The 19184-nt window shown below is 36.8% G+C and overlaps 1 protein-coding gene across 5 annotated transcripts in view; it reads right to left on the bottom strand.

The window, feature by feature from the left end:
* Nucleotides 1-19184, bottom strand: part of AGTPBP1 (ATP/GTP binding carboxypeptidase 1) — a 199268-nt gene that overhangs the window by 90668 nt on the left and 89416 nt on the right. For 4 of the 5 annotated variants that reach the window (XM_007969631.3, XM_073021463.1, XM_007969636.3 and 1 more), the window contains 2 exons: nt 15652-15768; nt 5119-5831 (listed from right to left, as the gene is read on the bottom strand). In XM_007969631.3, coding sequence (XP_007967822.2) covers nt 5119-5831; nt 15652-15768 — 830 coding nt within the window. The remainder of the gene's footprint in view (nt 1-5118; nt 5832-15651; nt 15769-19184) is intronic. The other variant, XM_007969633.3, reaches the window with a different exon arrangement.

Raw genomic sequence — 19184 nt, 5'->3', positions numbered from 1 at the left:
CATCTCCACTTAATGATTAGTAAACATATTTTCTGTTCCTTATGATTTTCTTAGTAACATTTTCTTTAACTTACTTTATTGTAAGAACACAGTATATAATACATATAACACAGAAAGTAAGTGTGCACTGTTTACATTACTGGTAACGCTTCTGGTCAATAGTAAGCTATTAGTAGTTAAGTTTTGAGGGAATCAAAAGTTATACTTGAATTTTTGACTGCACAGCGGCTGGTGCCCCAACCTCTGCACTGTTCAAGGGTTGACTATGTTTGCAAAGAATATGTAAAATTAGGAGGGGAAAGGCAGTAACTTTCAAATACCAAAGTAATGTTGTCTATTATACAATCTGTAATCATTTTTAAATAAAAACACTTTATTTTTTGTAGTAGTCATGGCTAAGGTGATTAACATTATTGGGGAAGTCCTATACATCTAAGTAACATAAATAGAATCACATTGCTTTGTTGAAATATGAAATCTTCAGCCCCAATAATGCAATCATTCTCAGGACTACAACTTCGTAGTGAAATATGGTTATACTCCTGCTGCATGTCAACTATCTTAATACCCACAGAAATGCTGGCAAATATGGCATGAAAATGGAGGGACAAATATGATGAAAGGTGTTCTTTGAAACACAGGGTATACAAAGCAGTCAAACTTGGTAAGAGTCACCGCCAAACAATTATATGATGATGAGACTAGCAGACAAAGGTTTTAGATTGCTTCAGAATTTATGACTTATTTCTGCAGCAACAAATCAGAACACATCTCCATCAAGGTCATGAAAATCAACGGGAAAACATCTCCATAGGGAAAGAAATCTTTGAAACTTCTGGAGAGACGTGGATCACTTGATTCTCAAAGGCGTTTTGGAGCCAGTCCTGCTTTTCCCATTGCAAATTTTCTAGGAGCAAATACAGGTAACAACGGAGTTGATTTTGTTTAGTGTTTTTTGTTTGTTTGTTTGTTTTGAGACAGAGTCTTGCTCTGTTGCCCAAGCTGGAGTGCAGTGGCGCGATCTCGGCTCACTGCAACCTCCGCCTCCCAGGTTCAAGTGAGTAGCTGGAACTATAGGTGCCCAAGTAGCTGGGACTACAAGCACATGCCACCACACCCGGCTAATTTTCTGTATTTTTAGTAGAGACAGGGTTTTACTGTGTTAGCCAGGATGGTCTCAATCTCCTGACCTCGTGATCCACCTGCCTCGGCCTCCCAAAGTGCTGGGATTACAGGCGGGAGCCACCGCACCCGGCCAACAACAGAGTTTTAAATTTCCAGGTTTTTTGTGTTTGTTTCCTTGAGCTCCATCTCCTTTGCACTTTAACTTGCACACCAACATATCTATGTCTAAAGCACCTGTACCAACTGTCATCCACCTTTTGATTTCTTATCATGCTACTTACCTCACACTATCAAAAATGTATCTTAAAGCTTTGTTTTGGACTCAGTAGTATATTACACTGTACACAGGCAGTACGAATGTCAGTTACTTCAGGAAAAACTCCTACAGATGGCCTAATATGTGGAAGAAACTGGACTCTAATCTGTACATTTGCTGGACAATTCTGAGGTCCATGTTTCAGAAACAAGGTGAGAAAACTAATCACAAATATTAAGACACAGAAGGTTGGAGAAGAGTCACAGTAACTCCCAATATGTATAAATTCCTCCATCATCAGGATAGGCTCGGTCAGGGAGAGAGAGGAAGTGAAGCTTGGAACCATGGATAGAACAATATTACCTGAAAGGTCAAGCAAGCCTGGCAAGGACAAAACCCAGTATCAGAATAGTGGCTCGGCCGGGTGCGGTGGCTCAAGCCTGTAATCCCAGCATTTTGGGAGGCCAAGACGGGTGGATGACGAGGTCAGGAGATCAAGACCATCCTGGCTAACACGGTGAAACCCCGTCTCTACTAAAAAATACAAAAAAAACTAGCCGGGCGAGGTGGCGGGCGCCTGTAGTCCCAGCTGCTTGGGAGGCTGAGGCAGGAGAATGGCGTAAACCCGGGAGGCGGAGCTTGCAGTGAGCTGAGATCCGGCCACTGCACTCCACCCTGGGCCACAGAGCGAGACTCCGTCTCAAAAAAAAAAAAAAAAAAGAAAAGAAATAGTGGCTCAAAGAGGACAGAGGTCACCAGAGCTGAGGGTGGTAGTCCTCAATCTGCATACAGACATTCAGAGATATGACAGCTAGTCAAAGCCATCATGCATTTACCTGCAATACATCTACACTTAATTAAAACATTAAGTTTCTTTACATATTGATATATACAATCAAGCAAACAGAGTTTAGCACTGGTTATCGAATGTTGCTCAGAAGCACTGCTTGGCAGGGATATATGTCCCTTGCTAACATAAACAGATAAAATATATAAATAAGTGTCTTGACCGATGAAAGCTTTCACAACATAAAGTTCAGGAGAGGAAATAAGAGGGTTCGTTGGTAGTTAACATTCAGGCTGAGAATCAGAGGCTTATACGAAATTGTGCCTCTTTTCTAAAATCCTTCTTCCTTCTAACCTTACCTCAAATATTATAGGCTAGTAAGAGAAAATACTTTCAGTTTGAGGCAATTTAATAACAAAATTTGCTTTCAGGGCTTAAAGAGCACTTAAAATTCAGGAAGTGCCTTCTGTAGTCAAAATGACATCTTCAACTTTGGAGAGATAAAGAGCCTAAGAGATGATGCTGAAAAGAAGAAATACCAAGTTGCTGCCTGACTCTGACCCACTCCAGGTGTGTCCTTCAGATTCTTCAAAAAGCAGATACCAAGGCATGATGAGATATGCTCCTGTGGGCCTCTCCAAAGGGGAAACTTGGAAGAGAACCAGTGAGACAGAGTTCATCCTCAATCACTGTAATTGTTCTCAGGGTTACAACCCTTCATCTCTATCCCTCACGATTGATTTACTTACTTACTTACTTACTTACTTATTTTATTTATTGAGACAGAGTCTTGCTCTGTCACCCAGGCTGGAGTACAGTGGCACGATCACGGCTCACTGCAGCCTCTGCCTCTTGGGTTCAAGCAATGCTCCTCCCTCAGCCTCCTGAATAGTTTGGACTACAGGTGTGTGCCACCACACCCGGCTAATTTATGTGTTTTTAGTAGAGGCAGGGTTTCACCATATTGGCCAGACTGGTCTCAAACTCCTGACCTCAAGTGATCTACCCACCTTGGCCTCCCAAAGTGCTGGGATTAGAGGGGTCAGCCACCGCACCCAGGCCCCAGGATTTCTTTAAATCCCTCTCACCCTCAGCTATCACCTCTGCAGGTCTTAATAACTTATCTGATTAAGCAATCCAAACTCTCATTCCTAAGCAGTGTGGCCCCCTGGGAATCATTCTCATTCCAAGGTGGCTGTAACGTGTCCATTCACAGTTAAAATTGAGGAAGGGAGTAGGCAACAGGCTAATCACTGGATTGCCTGTGTTCCACACATAGTCAACCCATCGCCACTGTGTAAACACAACCCTATCTCCGTTAGCTGATCTGGGTCAATCACTTGTGTCAAGATGGTATGTTTTTCCCCTCACCTGCTGGTCTTAGACACAAGGAGTCCAGAGTACCCCACTGGCAACCAAATCTTGTTACACTGTACCCTGTGGTAAGACTGAGCCCACTTTGGGAGCAAGGACTTCTAATCCTGCAGAGCCCAGAGGTGGAGGGACAGAAAACAAAAAGTCCCTGGGTGGATACTGGATGCTACACTAAATAGGGCCACTTCTGTTCCCACCTCCTGGTTCCCAGGCTTGTGTATGCTTTCTACGGAACTATGCAAACATTTCTAATTTAGTGTATGTACTGCATGCTGCAAGATGGCAACCCAACCATGCAGAGGATTTCCTGAGTTAGAGCTTGCATGGGCCTTTTGAAGGCCACTGGAGCACTCCACGAGGCCAGCTGCCTCTGGATGGTGCCAACTGTAACATGGTAGATGCCCTGGCACAGACCCACTCCCATACATATTTCCCAGGGAAGTAAGTCCCCCATTCTTGATGCTATGATGTGTGGGATGACACACCTGTGAATCAAGGGGCCAACCAGTGGCACTAAACATACACTAAGTTGCCAAGTAAAAATAATGAATTATATAAGATGCTACAGGTAAAAAAAAAAAAATAAGATACAGTTATTTTCTCAAAGGAACTTATAGTCTAAAGAGAATCAAATACAGCAAGTTCTTCCTTGTTCATTACATACTATGCTTGTTACAAGGGTATACTATTTTTTTTCAGATACTGATATAAGCCATTATCACAAAATCTTCACCATAATCACCAAAACCAGTCCTGATGCAACAAAAAAGGTATTTTTATAGACGAATATTCACTCGTTGGCAATATTTAATATTATTTGTAATATCTAACCTTACTCGGTAATATTTAATAACCTTAGTTACTGCTTTTATGAATCCCGTATTTTTATCTTATATATTTCCAATTAAAATTTCAAACTTTACAACAAAATAATACTGTCTATATTGCTTCATTTATAGTCTATTTTTATTTTTTCAATTTTTAATTTTTGTTAGTACATAGTAGGTACATATATATATATTTATGGGGTGAATGAGATATTTTGATACAGGCATACAATGCATAATAATCACATCAGGGTAAAAGGGGTATCCCTCACTTCAAGCATTTATCCTTTCTTCCAATTATACTCTTTTATTTTTTAAATGCACAATAAATTACTGTTGATTGTAGTTACCCTATTGTGATTTATAGCCTATTTTTAAATCATATACTTAAATCAAGTTCAAATGAAAAATCACTAAGTTAACAAATATTGCTAAGGTAATATTTATTCAAAGATTATTATATAATCTGTTATTATATTTGAGATTCAGTATTAACAGAAAATTTCTAAACTATCCAATGGTCAGGTTTATCATTCTGGCTTCATCTGAATAAGTAATAAGCTCAAGAAATAAAGTAAACCAACAAGGACAATTTCAAAACAATGCAAAATTTCCAAAGCACAATTTAAAAATACAAGAACTTATAGCTCACAGTAATTATCTTCCTAAATGCCCGAAGTAATTTTTTTAAGACTACCTCATATCTTGACAATAGCCTTACATAGAAGAGGGGAAAATATGCAACTCACCTCTGTACACCGTAAGGCCTTTCTAAAATAGGCTCTTTGAATGGAGGTGGAACGTGACCAAAATAATCGGGATAAGCCACCTCTGAATATTCCGGGACAGATTTTGTATTTTTCACAATCTCAATATAGAGGTCTGGGTCATGGAGTGTTGGTCCATCAGGTACTTCAACCGATGCTTGTTCGACTGATGAATTTGACTCCGTATCTTCATCATCTTCAGTTTCAACTCCAGTGCAGCAAAGCTTCCCTAGCTGAACTGTTCTTCCCTCAAACAGAACATTTCCACAAGTAGCCATGTGTGGACACGCTTTAGCACATGTAAGGACAGTAAGAGGAAGACTGCAGTCCTTCTTCACTTCTGCAGTAAAACCTGGGGCTGTTTGAGAAGGAATATTCTGCAATGTAATTCGGTCCAAGGCCTTTACAATATCATTGTTTAAACCATGGACTGATGAAATAGTTCTATTTTGATCACCTGGCTGCTGTTGTAATGTTCTATCATTATCTTTAGTATCTTCTTTTGCTAGATCCATAAAGGTAGACTTCTTTTCACCTTCATCTTCTTTAGAAGATATGTTCTCCTTCATTACAACTTTTCTTAAATTGCCAGAATTCCCAGATGTTTCCTCACCTGCCGTAGGAACAACAATAGGACCACGTACTTTTCCCTCAAATACAAAAGGCTTTGGTTCTTTGGAGATTAAATCATAGTCCTTTGAAAATAAAAAATATGTTTAATCTTTTAACTATAAATATTAAAACATATTAACAAAACTAATACATTCATGTTGTATATTGTTTCAGACATTTTTGAAAATTTTAAAGATAGATAAAACAGGGTTTGTTTTCATTTCACTAAAAAGACAAAATTTTTAACCATAACAAATTCATAACACCTACTTTACTTTTTCTATTATAAAAATAATGCCTACATGTCACAGAAATGTGGGAAATCTTAGAATTCTAAGTTGAAAAACATAAAGACTCCAAAATCCTATTAGAGACAACAACTAACTTGTTATTCATTAATTCAATAACATTACAGTGTCTGTTTTGTGCAATATTCATGAAGTGTCTATTTTGTGCCAAGCCTTGTTTCAAGCACTTAAGACACTTAAAAAACAACTCTTCCCTTTTGTAGCTTACATCTTTATAGAGGTAGAAGAGAGGACTGTCAATACAACAAGTAATAAATACAATATATATATTTATATATAGAATGTTAGAAGGGTAAAGCGCTACAGAAAAAAAAAAAAAAGGAGGAGGGAGGGCAAGGCCGGGCCCGATGGCTCACACCTGTAAGCCTAGCACTTTGGGAGGCTGAGGCAGGCGGATCACCTGAGATCGGGAGTTCAAGAGCAGCCTGGCCAACATGGTAAAATTCCGTCTCTACTAAAAACACAAAAATTAGCCGGGCATGGTGGTGGACACCTGTAATCCCAGCTACTCAGAAGGCTGAGGCATGAGAATCGCTTGAACCCAGGAGGTGGAGGTTGCAGTGAGCCGAGATCATGTCACTGCACTCCAGCCTGAGTGACAAAGTGAGATTCTGTCTCAAAAAAAAAGGAGGGCAGGACAGGCAGGACGTAATGTGGATTGGGAGTACCAAGAGAGCAGAGGTAAGTGGCAACTCTAAATGTCATTGGTTAGGGAGTCTCACGAGCAGATGAAATAGAAGCAAAGACTTTAAGAAGGTAAGGGCACCACACAAGGGGCACATAGACTACAGAGAGGCAGAGAGGACTACAGCACATAGCTCCCAGAGTGGAAGAATGCCTGAGGTGTTCAAAGAACAGCAAGGATAGGGTGGCTGGGAAAGAACAGACACAATGAATGCCACGATGAATGCCAAGCGCGGGAGAGCCTTACAGACTATAAGAATTTGGGTTTTTACTCTGAATGAGATTGGAAGCCATGACAGGGAAGGATGCCATGACATGAGTTATTTTTGAAAGATAAGATCCTAGTGCAGGGTTTCTGAATGACAGCAGCCAACACTTTGGGCCAGATCATTATTTTTTGGATGATTTAAACAGATAAATAAGGTGTATATTTAAGTCATTTCCAAAATTTGGCTATTATACAAAACTGCAATAAAAATCTTTTTGCAAAGAGTTTTTGCTTTATTTATAATGATTTCCTAAGCACTGAAATAGAAGTGCAGAATCAGATATTATAATCAATTTTAATAATGCAAACTGACCAGAACACTAAACTCTTCAAAAACACTTATATTAATGTATATTCCCGGTAACTATACATAAGAGTATCTCTTTCAACTGCTGTCTTCTTTGCCAACATTCGACACTATAGTTTTTAAAAAAACATTTTCTAACATGGTAGATAAGAAATACTATCTTGCTGCTATTTTAATTTGCAATTCTTTGACTACTAGGAAGCAAACACTTTTCTATACATCTGTTAATCAGCTGCAATTCTTAGGTAACTTTTTTGTTCCCGGATACAGGGTCTTCTTATTTTATGGTATAAATTTTCATGTTAAAAAATTTGTATACACATACATACACAAATCCTCCAGCTAACCCATTTTTTGAAAATTATTTTTCTGGATTTGCAATTGATCTTTTATTTTGGGTTAATTTCCTTATATACATCATGGAGTCAAAATGAATCTTTCATTGTGATTTATTCCTTGAATGTCCACTGTATACAAAGCAAGGATTCAAAGATGATTCACAGGACCCCCTGTACTACAGCTAAGCCAAGAAGACAGTGGAAGCACTAAGGAGGGAATGGGTAGTTCTGCATTAAAAGGGCTAAAGGGGTGGTAAGTTTGCATTAAAAAACACATTTTGTAGGAAACATGGTAGGATAAGTATCCATCCCACAGAACCATTTACAATTGTTACATATATTAAAATATTTTAAGTATGTCATAAGTGGATAAGAAAGCAAGGATAAAGGCAAAGTTTCGAATGAAGAAGGGATCCCTATGTGATAAGCTGAAGACTGAAGCTAGTTTTCACTTTGAAAACATGTGATAAACCAGGTGACCTTGGGTACGGATTTTCCCATCTCAAAGACGATGAAGGACAGGAGAAAAACCCTGAACTGGCATAAGGTAATTTTCCTCTCAAAAAGATTAAACTCCAAAACTACATCTTCAATATATAGATCCTAGAAATACTCCCACCACAAAAGGGGGGAAAAAAAAAAAAAACAAAAAAAACATAAAAAGAAAAGCTAACTGTCTTAAATTTTAAACCATAGCTCTAACACAGTGAAAAGTATCACTACTCACAAACTGGTATTAAAAGCCAGTCATCAAATCACATGGATTTGTAGCCTGAATTCACATCACCTTGGTGGTCCAAAAGCCCTTGAGGATTCAATCTATAATGGTGACTCTCAAAAGCAACAGCTTCTGGAGTTTCCACATACAAAATTAAAAAGAAGGAAAGAATCCTAAACATACAATTCAGCAAGGTAGAAGGAAAAAGAACCAAAAGAAACATCAGATATTGAAAAAGATCTACAAGAATCTCAGACTAAGAAATGACCATATTTAGTATGTTCAAAGAAAGAAAATATAGAAAACAAGAATTAAGACTTATTAAACGCATTTTGTAAGCTTTTTTTTTTTTTCTTTTTTTTTTTTTTTTGGAGAAGGAGTCTCTCTCTGTCTCCAGGCTGGAGTGCAGTGGCGCAATCTCGGCTCACCGCAACCTCCTACTCCCTGGTTCAAGCAATTTTCTCTGCCTTAGCCTCCCGAGTAGCTAGGATTACAGGCACGCACCACCACACCCAGCTACTTTTTGTATTTTTAGTAGAGATGGAGTTTCATCATATTGGCCATAGTCTCGATCTCCTGACCTCGTGGTCTCAATTTCCTGACTTTCTGATCCACCCGCCTCGGCCTCCCAAAGTGCCGGGATTATAGGCCTGAGCCACCGCGCTCGGCCCCTAGTAGACATTTCTAATGACAGATGAGACAAAGCCAAAAAGAGAATTAGTAAACTGGCAGATAGTTCTAATGAAATAACCTGAGGGCAGCATAGAGAGGCAAAGAAAAGGAAAACAGAAAAAAGAGGTTAAAAGACACGGAAGGGAGTAAAAAGGTCTACATTCAATTCGAATTGCAAAAGAGAGAGGGCGAAAACAAAATGCAGTACCTGAAGTACAGAATGCAGTTTTTCCAAATCTTATGAGAAAACAACTCCCAGAATCCAAATGCAATAAATCCCAAACAGGATTTTAAAAAAGAAAATCCACACTTAGTCAACATTACTAGGAAACTGTAGCGTTAAAGCAAAAACAGTGTATGTTAAAAGCCACATATACTTATAAATAAAATAAAAACATACACTTACCATACATACCACCTATCAATTTCACTGATAGGTATTTACCCAAGAGAAATGAAAGCATATCTCCCCAAAAAGATTTTTGTTTGTTTGTTTGTTTTTGAGACAGAGTTTCGCTCTTGTTGCCCAGGCTGGAGTGCAGTGGCACGATCTCAGCTCACTGCAACCTCCAGCTCCCGGGTTCAAGCAATTCTCCTGCCTCAGTCTCCCAAGTAGCTGGGATTACAGGTGCCTGCCACCATGCCCAGCTAATTTTTGGTTTTTCAGTAGAGACGGGGTTTCACCATGTTGGCGAGAATGGTCTTGAACTCCTGACCTCAGGTGATCCATCCGCTTCAGCCTCCCAAAGTACTGGGATTACAGTCGTGAGCCACCACACCCAGCCACCCCAAAAAATTTTGTGCACAAAATGTTATCAACTTTACTCATATTAAAGTCCAATGAAGTCTAAAACTTCAGACATTCCAACACTCATCCACAAAGAAATTGTGGTATATTTCCACAATAAAATACTGCCAAGCAATTAAAGAAAGAACCACTGTCACGTGCAGTAACATGGATAAACCTCAAAAACACACGCTCAGCAAAAGAAGCCTGACCCTAAAAAGGAAACGCTGTATGATTCCATTTATAAGAAGTTCTAAAACAGTCAAGACTAGACACAATGACAGACAGTAGATCAGCAGTCACCTGCACAGGAGAGAAAAAGACTTCAAGGGGCCCAAGGAGACTTTCTGGAATGACAAGAAATAATTCTGTCTCAATGGGTAGTAGTCACATAGGTGGATAAATCTGTCAAAACTCACTGAACTTAAGTGAAACTTACTGTATGTAAATTAGAACTCAATAAAGTTGATTTTTAAAAAGTAGCCAGAGGAAGAGATTAATTTTAAGAATGTTTTAGGAATGTTTACAAAATAAAGAATGTTTACAAAATAAAGACACTTTCAGGGAGAGAGGGCAAGAGAGCATGTGCACAAGTGCATATCAAGTACACGCCACTAAATGACAGGATCCCAGCAGAAGGTCTGAGACACAAAAGGTAATGAAAATTTTTAAAGTGGTAAAAATGTGGGTAAGTCTACACTAAACGTTTTACATTTAGTAAAAAAAGCAAAGCAGTAACGACAAGTGGGGGTTTTTTTTGGTTTTGTTTTGTTTTTTTTTTTTGAGATGGAGTCTTGCTCTGTCGCCCAGGCTGGAGTGCAGTGGCCAGATCTCAGCTCACTGCAAGCTCCACCTCCCGGGTTTATGCCATTCTCCTGCCTCAGCCTCCCAAGTAGCTGGGACTACAGGCGCCCACCACCGCGCCCAGCTAATTTTTTGTATTTTTTAGCAGAGACAGGGTTTCACTGTGTTAGCCAGGATGGTCTCGATTTCCTGACCTCGTGATCCGCCCATCTCGGCCTCCCAAAGTGCTGGGATTACAAGCTTGAGCCACCACGCCCGGCTACAAGTGGGTTTTTTAAAAGCTAGAGTTAAGATATATAAAAAACCTATCTGACGTTACTGCTTCGCTTTTTACGTTTAGTAAAAAAAAGTATATGTATATAAATATATACATATAAAAGTTGATTTGGGGAGTCACGGTAGTTAGAATACTCGAAGTTTCCATTTATCACTGTGGGAAAGAGGAAAGAAAGGTCCTGATTTACTTTAGACTTTGATAAATATGTTGGAAAATCTAGAGTAACTAGAATTTTTGCTTATTTGTCAATAATCAAACTAATACTTTAAATGGATACAGTTTATGTAAATTATACCTCAAAAAAGTTGATTAAAATAAAAAATAAAAAGACTATATGTACAGTTTTCATACTAGTAATAGGTAAAGGTGGAGTGAGAGAAAGATAATCCAAATGAAGGCAAGAAAAAGAGATAAACATAAAGAGATAAAACTGTTAAAAATAAGATTTCATAAATATAAATCCAAATACAGAAGTAATTACATGTAAATTATCTAAATGCTTCAGTTAAATGACAAAACTCAGATCTGGTATTTTTAAAATCCAACTATACGCTGTTCAAAAAATACACATCGAAGGATACTGAAAAGTTAAAAGTTAATATAAGTACATTAATATTTTTTAAAGTGCTTTTTGTCTTAGAATCTTAGAGGTAAAGACAGTAACTTCATGATAAAAAGTCCAATTCAAAAAAGGAAGAAAACTCAATCTACATGTATATACAATAAATAATAACCCTCAAAAAATATGTAACAAAAAACCGACAGACCTGCAAAGAGAAACATACTCATAATCACAGTGAGAAATTTTTCCATTGTGAGAAATTTTTTAAACACTTTTCACAGTGATTAACAGAATAAGAATAAAGATCCATAAGCATAAATGAGAACTTAACTTCTCAACACAATTAACAATCCTTCTCCTAACAGGCAAATAGACAACTGTGACTAACAAGTGCAGAATAATTTTCAAACACAGGAAATAGTAACAGAAGTTGATCATATCCAAGGCCATAAAACGAGCCTCAAAAATTTTAAAAGGTTATCATAAATAATTTGTCCTCTTATTGTACAACTACATGCTAGAAATCAATCAAAAAGATTTAAAATTTTTTATTTTTTAGAAAGCCAATTTTAAAAATTATCTTTTTTAAAAAACCAATGAATCAAAAAAAACGCATAAGATTCAGAGTAAAGATAATAAAAACATTAAACATCAAAATTACTGCTTATAACATGCAGCAAAAACAGTAATTATAGGGAAATTTATAGCCTATCTATGCATGCATACATACATACCCATGTGCATGCACACGTGCACGCACACACACACACACGAAAAGAATAAGGGTGAAAATTACTGGATGTCTACCTTAGATTATAATGCAAAAAAAGAAAATAAAAAAGAATGAAGGCAGCAAAAGTCAAGACACAGCACTTTAAACATATTATTTAGAGATATGAGGATTAACTCAAAAACATACAAAAAGTAATTTCAGGATTTAGCATGTGGGAAAGGATTACCTATGTAAAACTATCTGACGCTTTAAACTTTTTCCATGAATAACTTTGACGAAAATTGAAAACCAAATTTAACAAGAGGAAAACAAGAAAGAAAAACAAAATATAACAAAAGTCCACATAGTAAATGTCACCATACTACTACAGACGTATGAGTAAAAGAACTGTGAAAATGCAGAATTTTGATACTTTCAATATTCTGCCATCAAGAAACAAGAGAAAATAAATCTATAATTGTCACTATGAGTAAATAAACATAGCTTTGAAAGCATGGTAAGGATGTTGATAATTACTTTAATAATACCATTTGTTGCCTTCCAGTAGCATTCATTTTCCATCTGGCCACTGAATAGTGGCCTTAACACATCTGGAAACAAAGTGGGCAGTGTTCAAGATAGAAACAAACACATAAAGTAATCTTAAGCATTAATGGTTGATGCTGAAAATAATATACAAATGAAAGTGGAAAAAGTCATAATTGAAATTAACTTCATTTATGTTTATTATCTTATGATCTACAAGAAATGGATACAAAGATAGCTGAAGAAATTTCTTTCAAACACATCCTACCTGGAACTAACCAATCTTTTTAATCCTTGAAAGCATGTCTTACATATCGCTGCTAAAATTCAAATACACACCTCAAAAAACAGAGCCTGAAGTATCAAATAATGCATTCCTTTGAAACTTAAAAATGACAAAGATAATCAAGTGGCAACACAATTACCTTAGAAATAATTTTTTGATTATGTCAATAAAAGACAATATGCTATTTCCCATTACATATGCTACAGAAATAGAGCTACTCTACATAAAACTTTACAGCAGAATACACAATAAATTAATAAATGTGTACTACTTGAAATATCTGAACTACCATCTTTTGCTTAAAGAAAATAAAAACGAGTAACTTAGTGACAAGCTCTTTCACTCAGACCTGTCTTTACAATCTGACACTGGAGAAACCAAACTAATGGACAAGTTGGCAGGCTGTTCATAAAGTGTCATGTAGGAAATCATCAAGGTTAGCCTATTCTGGGTGACAAACTATAATTAGAAAACAAGGACTCTAAACATAGAAAGCAAGAATAATTCATCACAATCTAAAAGGAAGAAAACTCACTTGTAAGAGAATGAGAATCAAAGTCCGGGGCTTAATACCCAAAAATAGGTTACTTTTTTCTATTCCCAAATCAAAACTACAATGTGTAATCACATGAGAGTAGTGTCCCCTTAACTAAGGTTTGGATTTCCATGGTTTCAGTTACTGGAGGTTAATCACAGTCTGAAGTATTAAACGGAAAAGTACAGAAATAAAAATTTCGTAAGTTTTAAAGAGTGCTCCATTCCGAGTAGCATGACATAATCTCACACCATCATGCTCCATCCCACCCAGGACATGACTCATCCTTTGTCCAGTGTATCCACAATATCTATGCTACCAACCTGTTAGTTGCTCAGTAGCCATCTGTTATCAGAGCAGAAAAAACATGGTATTTAAAGGGTTTGGTTTCAGGCATCCACTGGGGGTCTTGGAACCTATCTCCCATGGATAAGCGGGGCCTACTGTATATATTTCTTACATGTACAGAAAAAGTAGAATATACAGAAGAAATAGGCGATTTCTTCATACAATAATCGATTTCCTCCTCAAACCTTTTCCACAGTATTCTTCTGCCTTGATTTAGTAGTATTTGTTACTGCTGGTATTTTCAAGTGGTGCTTAGCTAGGCACAAATGTGTCACGAGAGCTAACAGATAACTGCTGTAGGTTGAATGGAAGAGAATCAACCTACACTCTTTCCCAAATGCCTCTTCCTGTCTTCTTTTTTTATTTTCTTTTGACAAATACCTTCTCCTTCATTCCTGCCTTGCTTCTATTACCCCTGATTTCAAAGTACCTTCTCAGGTACCTCAAATCTAGGGGGAATAACAAGATACCAGAGCAGGGAGTGGCAGGCAGGGCTGCAGAAGGTGGATAGTTGTTGCATCTTTTACGGCATCTAAGGCTTCTAAGTTCCCAAGGTGAAACCTGAATGATTAGAACCATGAAATGTAAACTCTAGGTGATAAATGTTTCTTCTTTTTTTTTTTTTTTTTTTTTTTAGACAAAGTCTCGCTCTGTTGCCAGGCTGCTGGAGTGCAGTGGTGCAATCTCGACTAACTGCAACCTCCAGCTCCCAGGTTCAAGAGATTCTCCTGCCTCAGAATTCGAGTAGCTGCAACTACAGGTGCGTGTCATCACGCCCAGCTACTTTTCTTATTTTTAGCAGAAATGGGGTTTCGCCATATTGGTCAGGCTGGTCTCGAACTCCTGACCTCAAATGATCTACCCATCTTGGCCTCCCAAAGTGCTGGGCTTACAGGCATCAGCCACCGCACCTGGCAACGAGTATTTCTTTTTTATTTCTCATCTATAACCTCACAACTATAATCTCACAAGAAAGTATTTTTCTTTAAGCAACTAGAAATTAAGTGTACGAAATTTGGGGAGCAAAGGAAGGGCTAAACAAATCTTTAAGATTATCTAGTTCAAACTCTTTGACATTTTAAGATCCTGGGCGATTTCATAGATATATCCAAGGAATCATCACAAAAGCCAGTTAAATGCCAACAATTCGATCAACTTGACTTGCCCTATAATCCAGGCTGAATAAAAAAACTATGTCCATTAAAGTGATGAAAAAAAAACTAAAGTGACAAAAAATGTAATAGTCCACCTTCCTTTTTTATCTTTTTCTTTTTGGAGATGGAGTCTTGCTCTTTCTCTAGGCTAGAGTGCAGTGGCACAATCTCGGCTCACTGCAACCTCCACCTCCCAGGTTTAAGCTATTCCCCTGCCTTAGCCTCCCGAGTAGCTGGGACTACAGGAATGCGCCACCACGCCCGGCTAATTTTTTTTGTATTTTAGTAGAGACGGGGTTTCATCCTGTTGGCCAGGTCAGTCTCGATTTCCTGACCTCGTGATCCACCCACCTTGAACTCCCAAAGTGCTGGGATTACAGGCGTGAGGCATTGCGCCCGGCCCATGTCCCCTCATTTTACAATTGCTTAACTGCAACTCAGGATGTTGACATAATTATTCAATGTCACTCAGAAAAGCAATGCTAGTTTCACTTTATAGAAATGGAAAGAGAATAAAAACAGTGATTATCGACCTAAGCGAGAAAAAATAACTTTTTATTAAAATCAGTTAAGATGCTGAATTTTCTATATTTATACCTGAAAATCATCAACAAGCTCAGGGAAAAGGTGTTCATACATTTTTAGATCTTCTATTGTTCGTCCCGGTTCCTGCTGGGGTTTTAGTTTGTTAATATCTGTTTCAATATCATCATTCTGAAATGATAAAAAGAGTATGTTACCAGGTAAAACAAAATTTGTAAAAATTACAGAATACATTTTAGATTTGAAATGTTCCAAGTTATTAATTACATGTAATTAAAGAATAATTACTGAATAAATGCTGCATTAATTTTATCTTAAATTCAAATTTCCTTATTGCTTTGGGGTTGTTGTGTTATTGTCGTGTACTTTTGTTTTGTTTTCGTTGTGGTTACTCTAATATAACAGAGTATTTGGGCTACTGAAAACAGAAAAACTTGTGCAAAGATCAAGACTCCAGTACATCCTCCTCATTCTCCCTTACTGCCATCATTTTGTTCATATTAAAGGGCAGTAAAACTTAAGAAGATTAAATTGGAAAACATACATATATATGATGACGGTGATAATAAAACAGCTAACATTTATTAAGCACTGAAAATAAATGAAGCACTATGCTAAGCATTTTACATATATTATTTAATCTATTCTGCATAAGAACATTATGAAATTACCCCCATTTAACTGAAGAGGAAAATGAGCTATGGAGAAGTTAAGTCATTTGCTGAAAATTACACATCTTGCAAAGACAGGAGTCAGGATAAAAACCAGTTAGAGTGATTCTGAAGCACCGCACTGTCAGCCAGCATGACACACTGCCCCAATACAGATTAATGATGACCACACACTCTTAGAGTGCATGGGAAATAAAGTTCCTTTAGAAAAGCTCGGTGTCACCATTCACTCTGTTTTCAGCGAGGGGAAAAGTTAGGAGTGGAACAAGAGCCAGAAATGATTTCCATGTCTCTCTAGGAAGAAAAGCAGGTGGATGTAAAGGAAAACTATGTCCTCAGAGAAACAACATATGTATCCAGGATCATTGTGTTCTATACGCTTTTCAGAGAAGAGCTAATGAATTCCATGATAAGAGGGCAAATGTCAGCTCATCTACTACCCAAGCTATTTTCTAGGATCCTCAATGACTCTGGCCTCACACAAACTAATTATTATCTTTGTTATGGCTAAAGAGAGATAATACTACCATTTATTAATTTTCAATTGGTACTATTTTTAATTTTGTATTTACTTACTACCAGTGTAAGCTACTTATTTTTCAGCCTAATTTACAAATTTATTTTACTATACTTCAATCCTCAAAAAACTTTATATACATGTATCTGACCATACTTAACACATATTAACTACTAGTTTAAAAGAAAAAACATACTATGTATTTCTTATTATTTCATATTCAGGAATTTAGCTATTATTTACATAGCCAGTGAAAAAGATTTTCCTCATTGCTATGCATAATATTGATTTTATTTAAATATTATCATATTAATCACTGTATCATTATTGTATAATTATTACATGAATATGTAATTTAATCTCTTTAAATTACACATTTATGAACCAATAATGTAATAATTTTCCTGTTTAACATCTAATAGAATACATAATGTTTCTAAAATAAAAAATAATTTACAAAGGTATTCTTTTCTCTAAACTTACTAGTTCAATATTTGATATCGTTTTGTGAAAATATGGTCTTACACAGGTGGCTCTTTATTTGGGGGGGAAAAAAAAACAGACTTTACCTGTAAAACAGGCATAATGAGGAAAGAAAACTATAACACTCCAAAAGCTCAACAGCAGGGAATTTTGTGTCTTGGTTTAAGAAGAAACAGTAGTGAAGAACTACTTACAGACTCATCAGAAAAAAAACAAAACAACCTGCTACCACTCCTTAAAAGTTCTGCTAGTTAAGGAAGGAACAAAGAGTGCACTGGAACTTATATACAGTCAAGTTGTGGCTATCTGGAGATGAATCTTCTAGAAGCTACCAGTTTCTATAAAGGCTCCAAACTCTGAAAAATCTGGGGCAAAGAAAATGGAATCACAGTAAAAAAAAAGTTACTAGCATAAGAGAACACAAATAAATAATACTCCTACTACAATGTAGCAGTTCACCTGAAGGATGAAGGAATAGGATTCAGATAAAAAGAGGAAAAATTGAGTAACGTCTAAATGTAAAGTCAATGAGAATAAGAGGCAGGGCAGTAGTAGGAAAGAAAAAGAAGATAATAAAGCTCAGCAGTCTCAAAAAGCCAACAATTCTTTAGTTCTTGAAGAAAAATTATCTTTTAGTACAGTATAGTGGTAAAGAGAGTGGACATTCCACTAGACTGCTTTCTGAATCCTGGCTCCACCTCTTATAAACTAGACTGAGAAGCTCTCTCTTCCTCTGTTTTCTATGTGCTTATACAACCTGTACTTACCTCATACAGTTGCTATGAGGATCTAATGGTTACTATGTATATGTAAAGAGTTTGGACTAGCACAGTTAAGTGTTCAATAACAAAATGTATTTTGTTCTTATTACTGTAACTGCTGTGTTAAGATAAAGTAGGAAAAATGTGAGCAATCACTGATAGCCCAGTGAATAATACAAGCTCACAACTACATTTTCCAAAGATGTCAATGTTATAAGACAAAGAAATCTGCAGAAATGTTCCAGATTAAAGGAGACTAAAGAGACCAGACAATTAAGTGCAGTACCTGATGCCAGGACACAGATGTAGTTTAGATTGGCTAACTTGACAGTTTCGTCAAAGCTTGCCTTGGTGATCACATTTGCTGGTTACAAAATTGGTTCTGTATCTATTAAGACAGAAATCTTCCAATATCTTAACTTCTATCTCCAAAGTGAATCAAATACTCAGTGTACCCCAATTTTGATACAGTTTTGCAAGACAAAAATGGTCCAAACAGGCAAAAGTCAAATTAATTCCTCCTTCCCCACAAAAAAAAAAAGCAATAAGCTAAACAGCTAGCAAAAGAGACCACTTTTCTACAGATGCTAGAGTGGTCCTCTCTCAATAAATAAAACAAAACATAGACTTTCTAGGCTTCCAGAGGTACAATGAAACTCCGAAAACTTACCTGCCTCCTTTACCTAACATCTTATGTAATATGACAATAATTTTATATTTTCTCAATAACATTTTTTTCACTTCCTTGTTCAATTAACTGAAACCTAAGAAGCATTATGCAAACACTAATTCTCACAAAAACGAATCCATTATAGACTACTTTCCTACTGTTTTTGTATCCCCAAAAGATTGCTGACAAAGGGTAATAATGCATTTTGAAATAAGTTGTCACAATAGAGTTTCAGATCACTTTCCTTCAATTTTGTAGATTTCAAAATCTAAGGCAGAAAGGTTCGATAAAACCTTTCTGGTCAGAGAGAGTGAAAACAAGTTACTTTAAGGTCCTTTTCAGACCAGTGGATTTAAACCAATATCATCTACCCCTTTAACTGCATAGTCATCCACGGTAAAAAGATGTGGACAAAGTAAAACCCACAATTACATATATATTTATTTACCCAATTTTTGTTTTACAACTGTAGTATATCATTTATA

The sequence above is a fragment of the Chlorocebus sabaeus genome, chromosome 12 (genome assembly GCF_047675955.1).
Source record: "Chlorocebus sabaeus isolate Y175 chromosome 12, mChlSab1.0.hap1, whole genome shotgun sequence".
NCBI classification, from domain to species: domain Eukaryota; kingdom Metazoa; phylum Chordata; class Mammalia; order Primates; family Cercopithecidae; genus Chlorocebus; species Chlorocebus sabaeus.
This window is presented reverse-complemented; position numbering and strand designations above follow the sequence as displayed.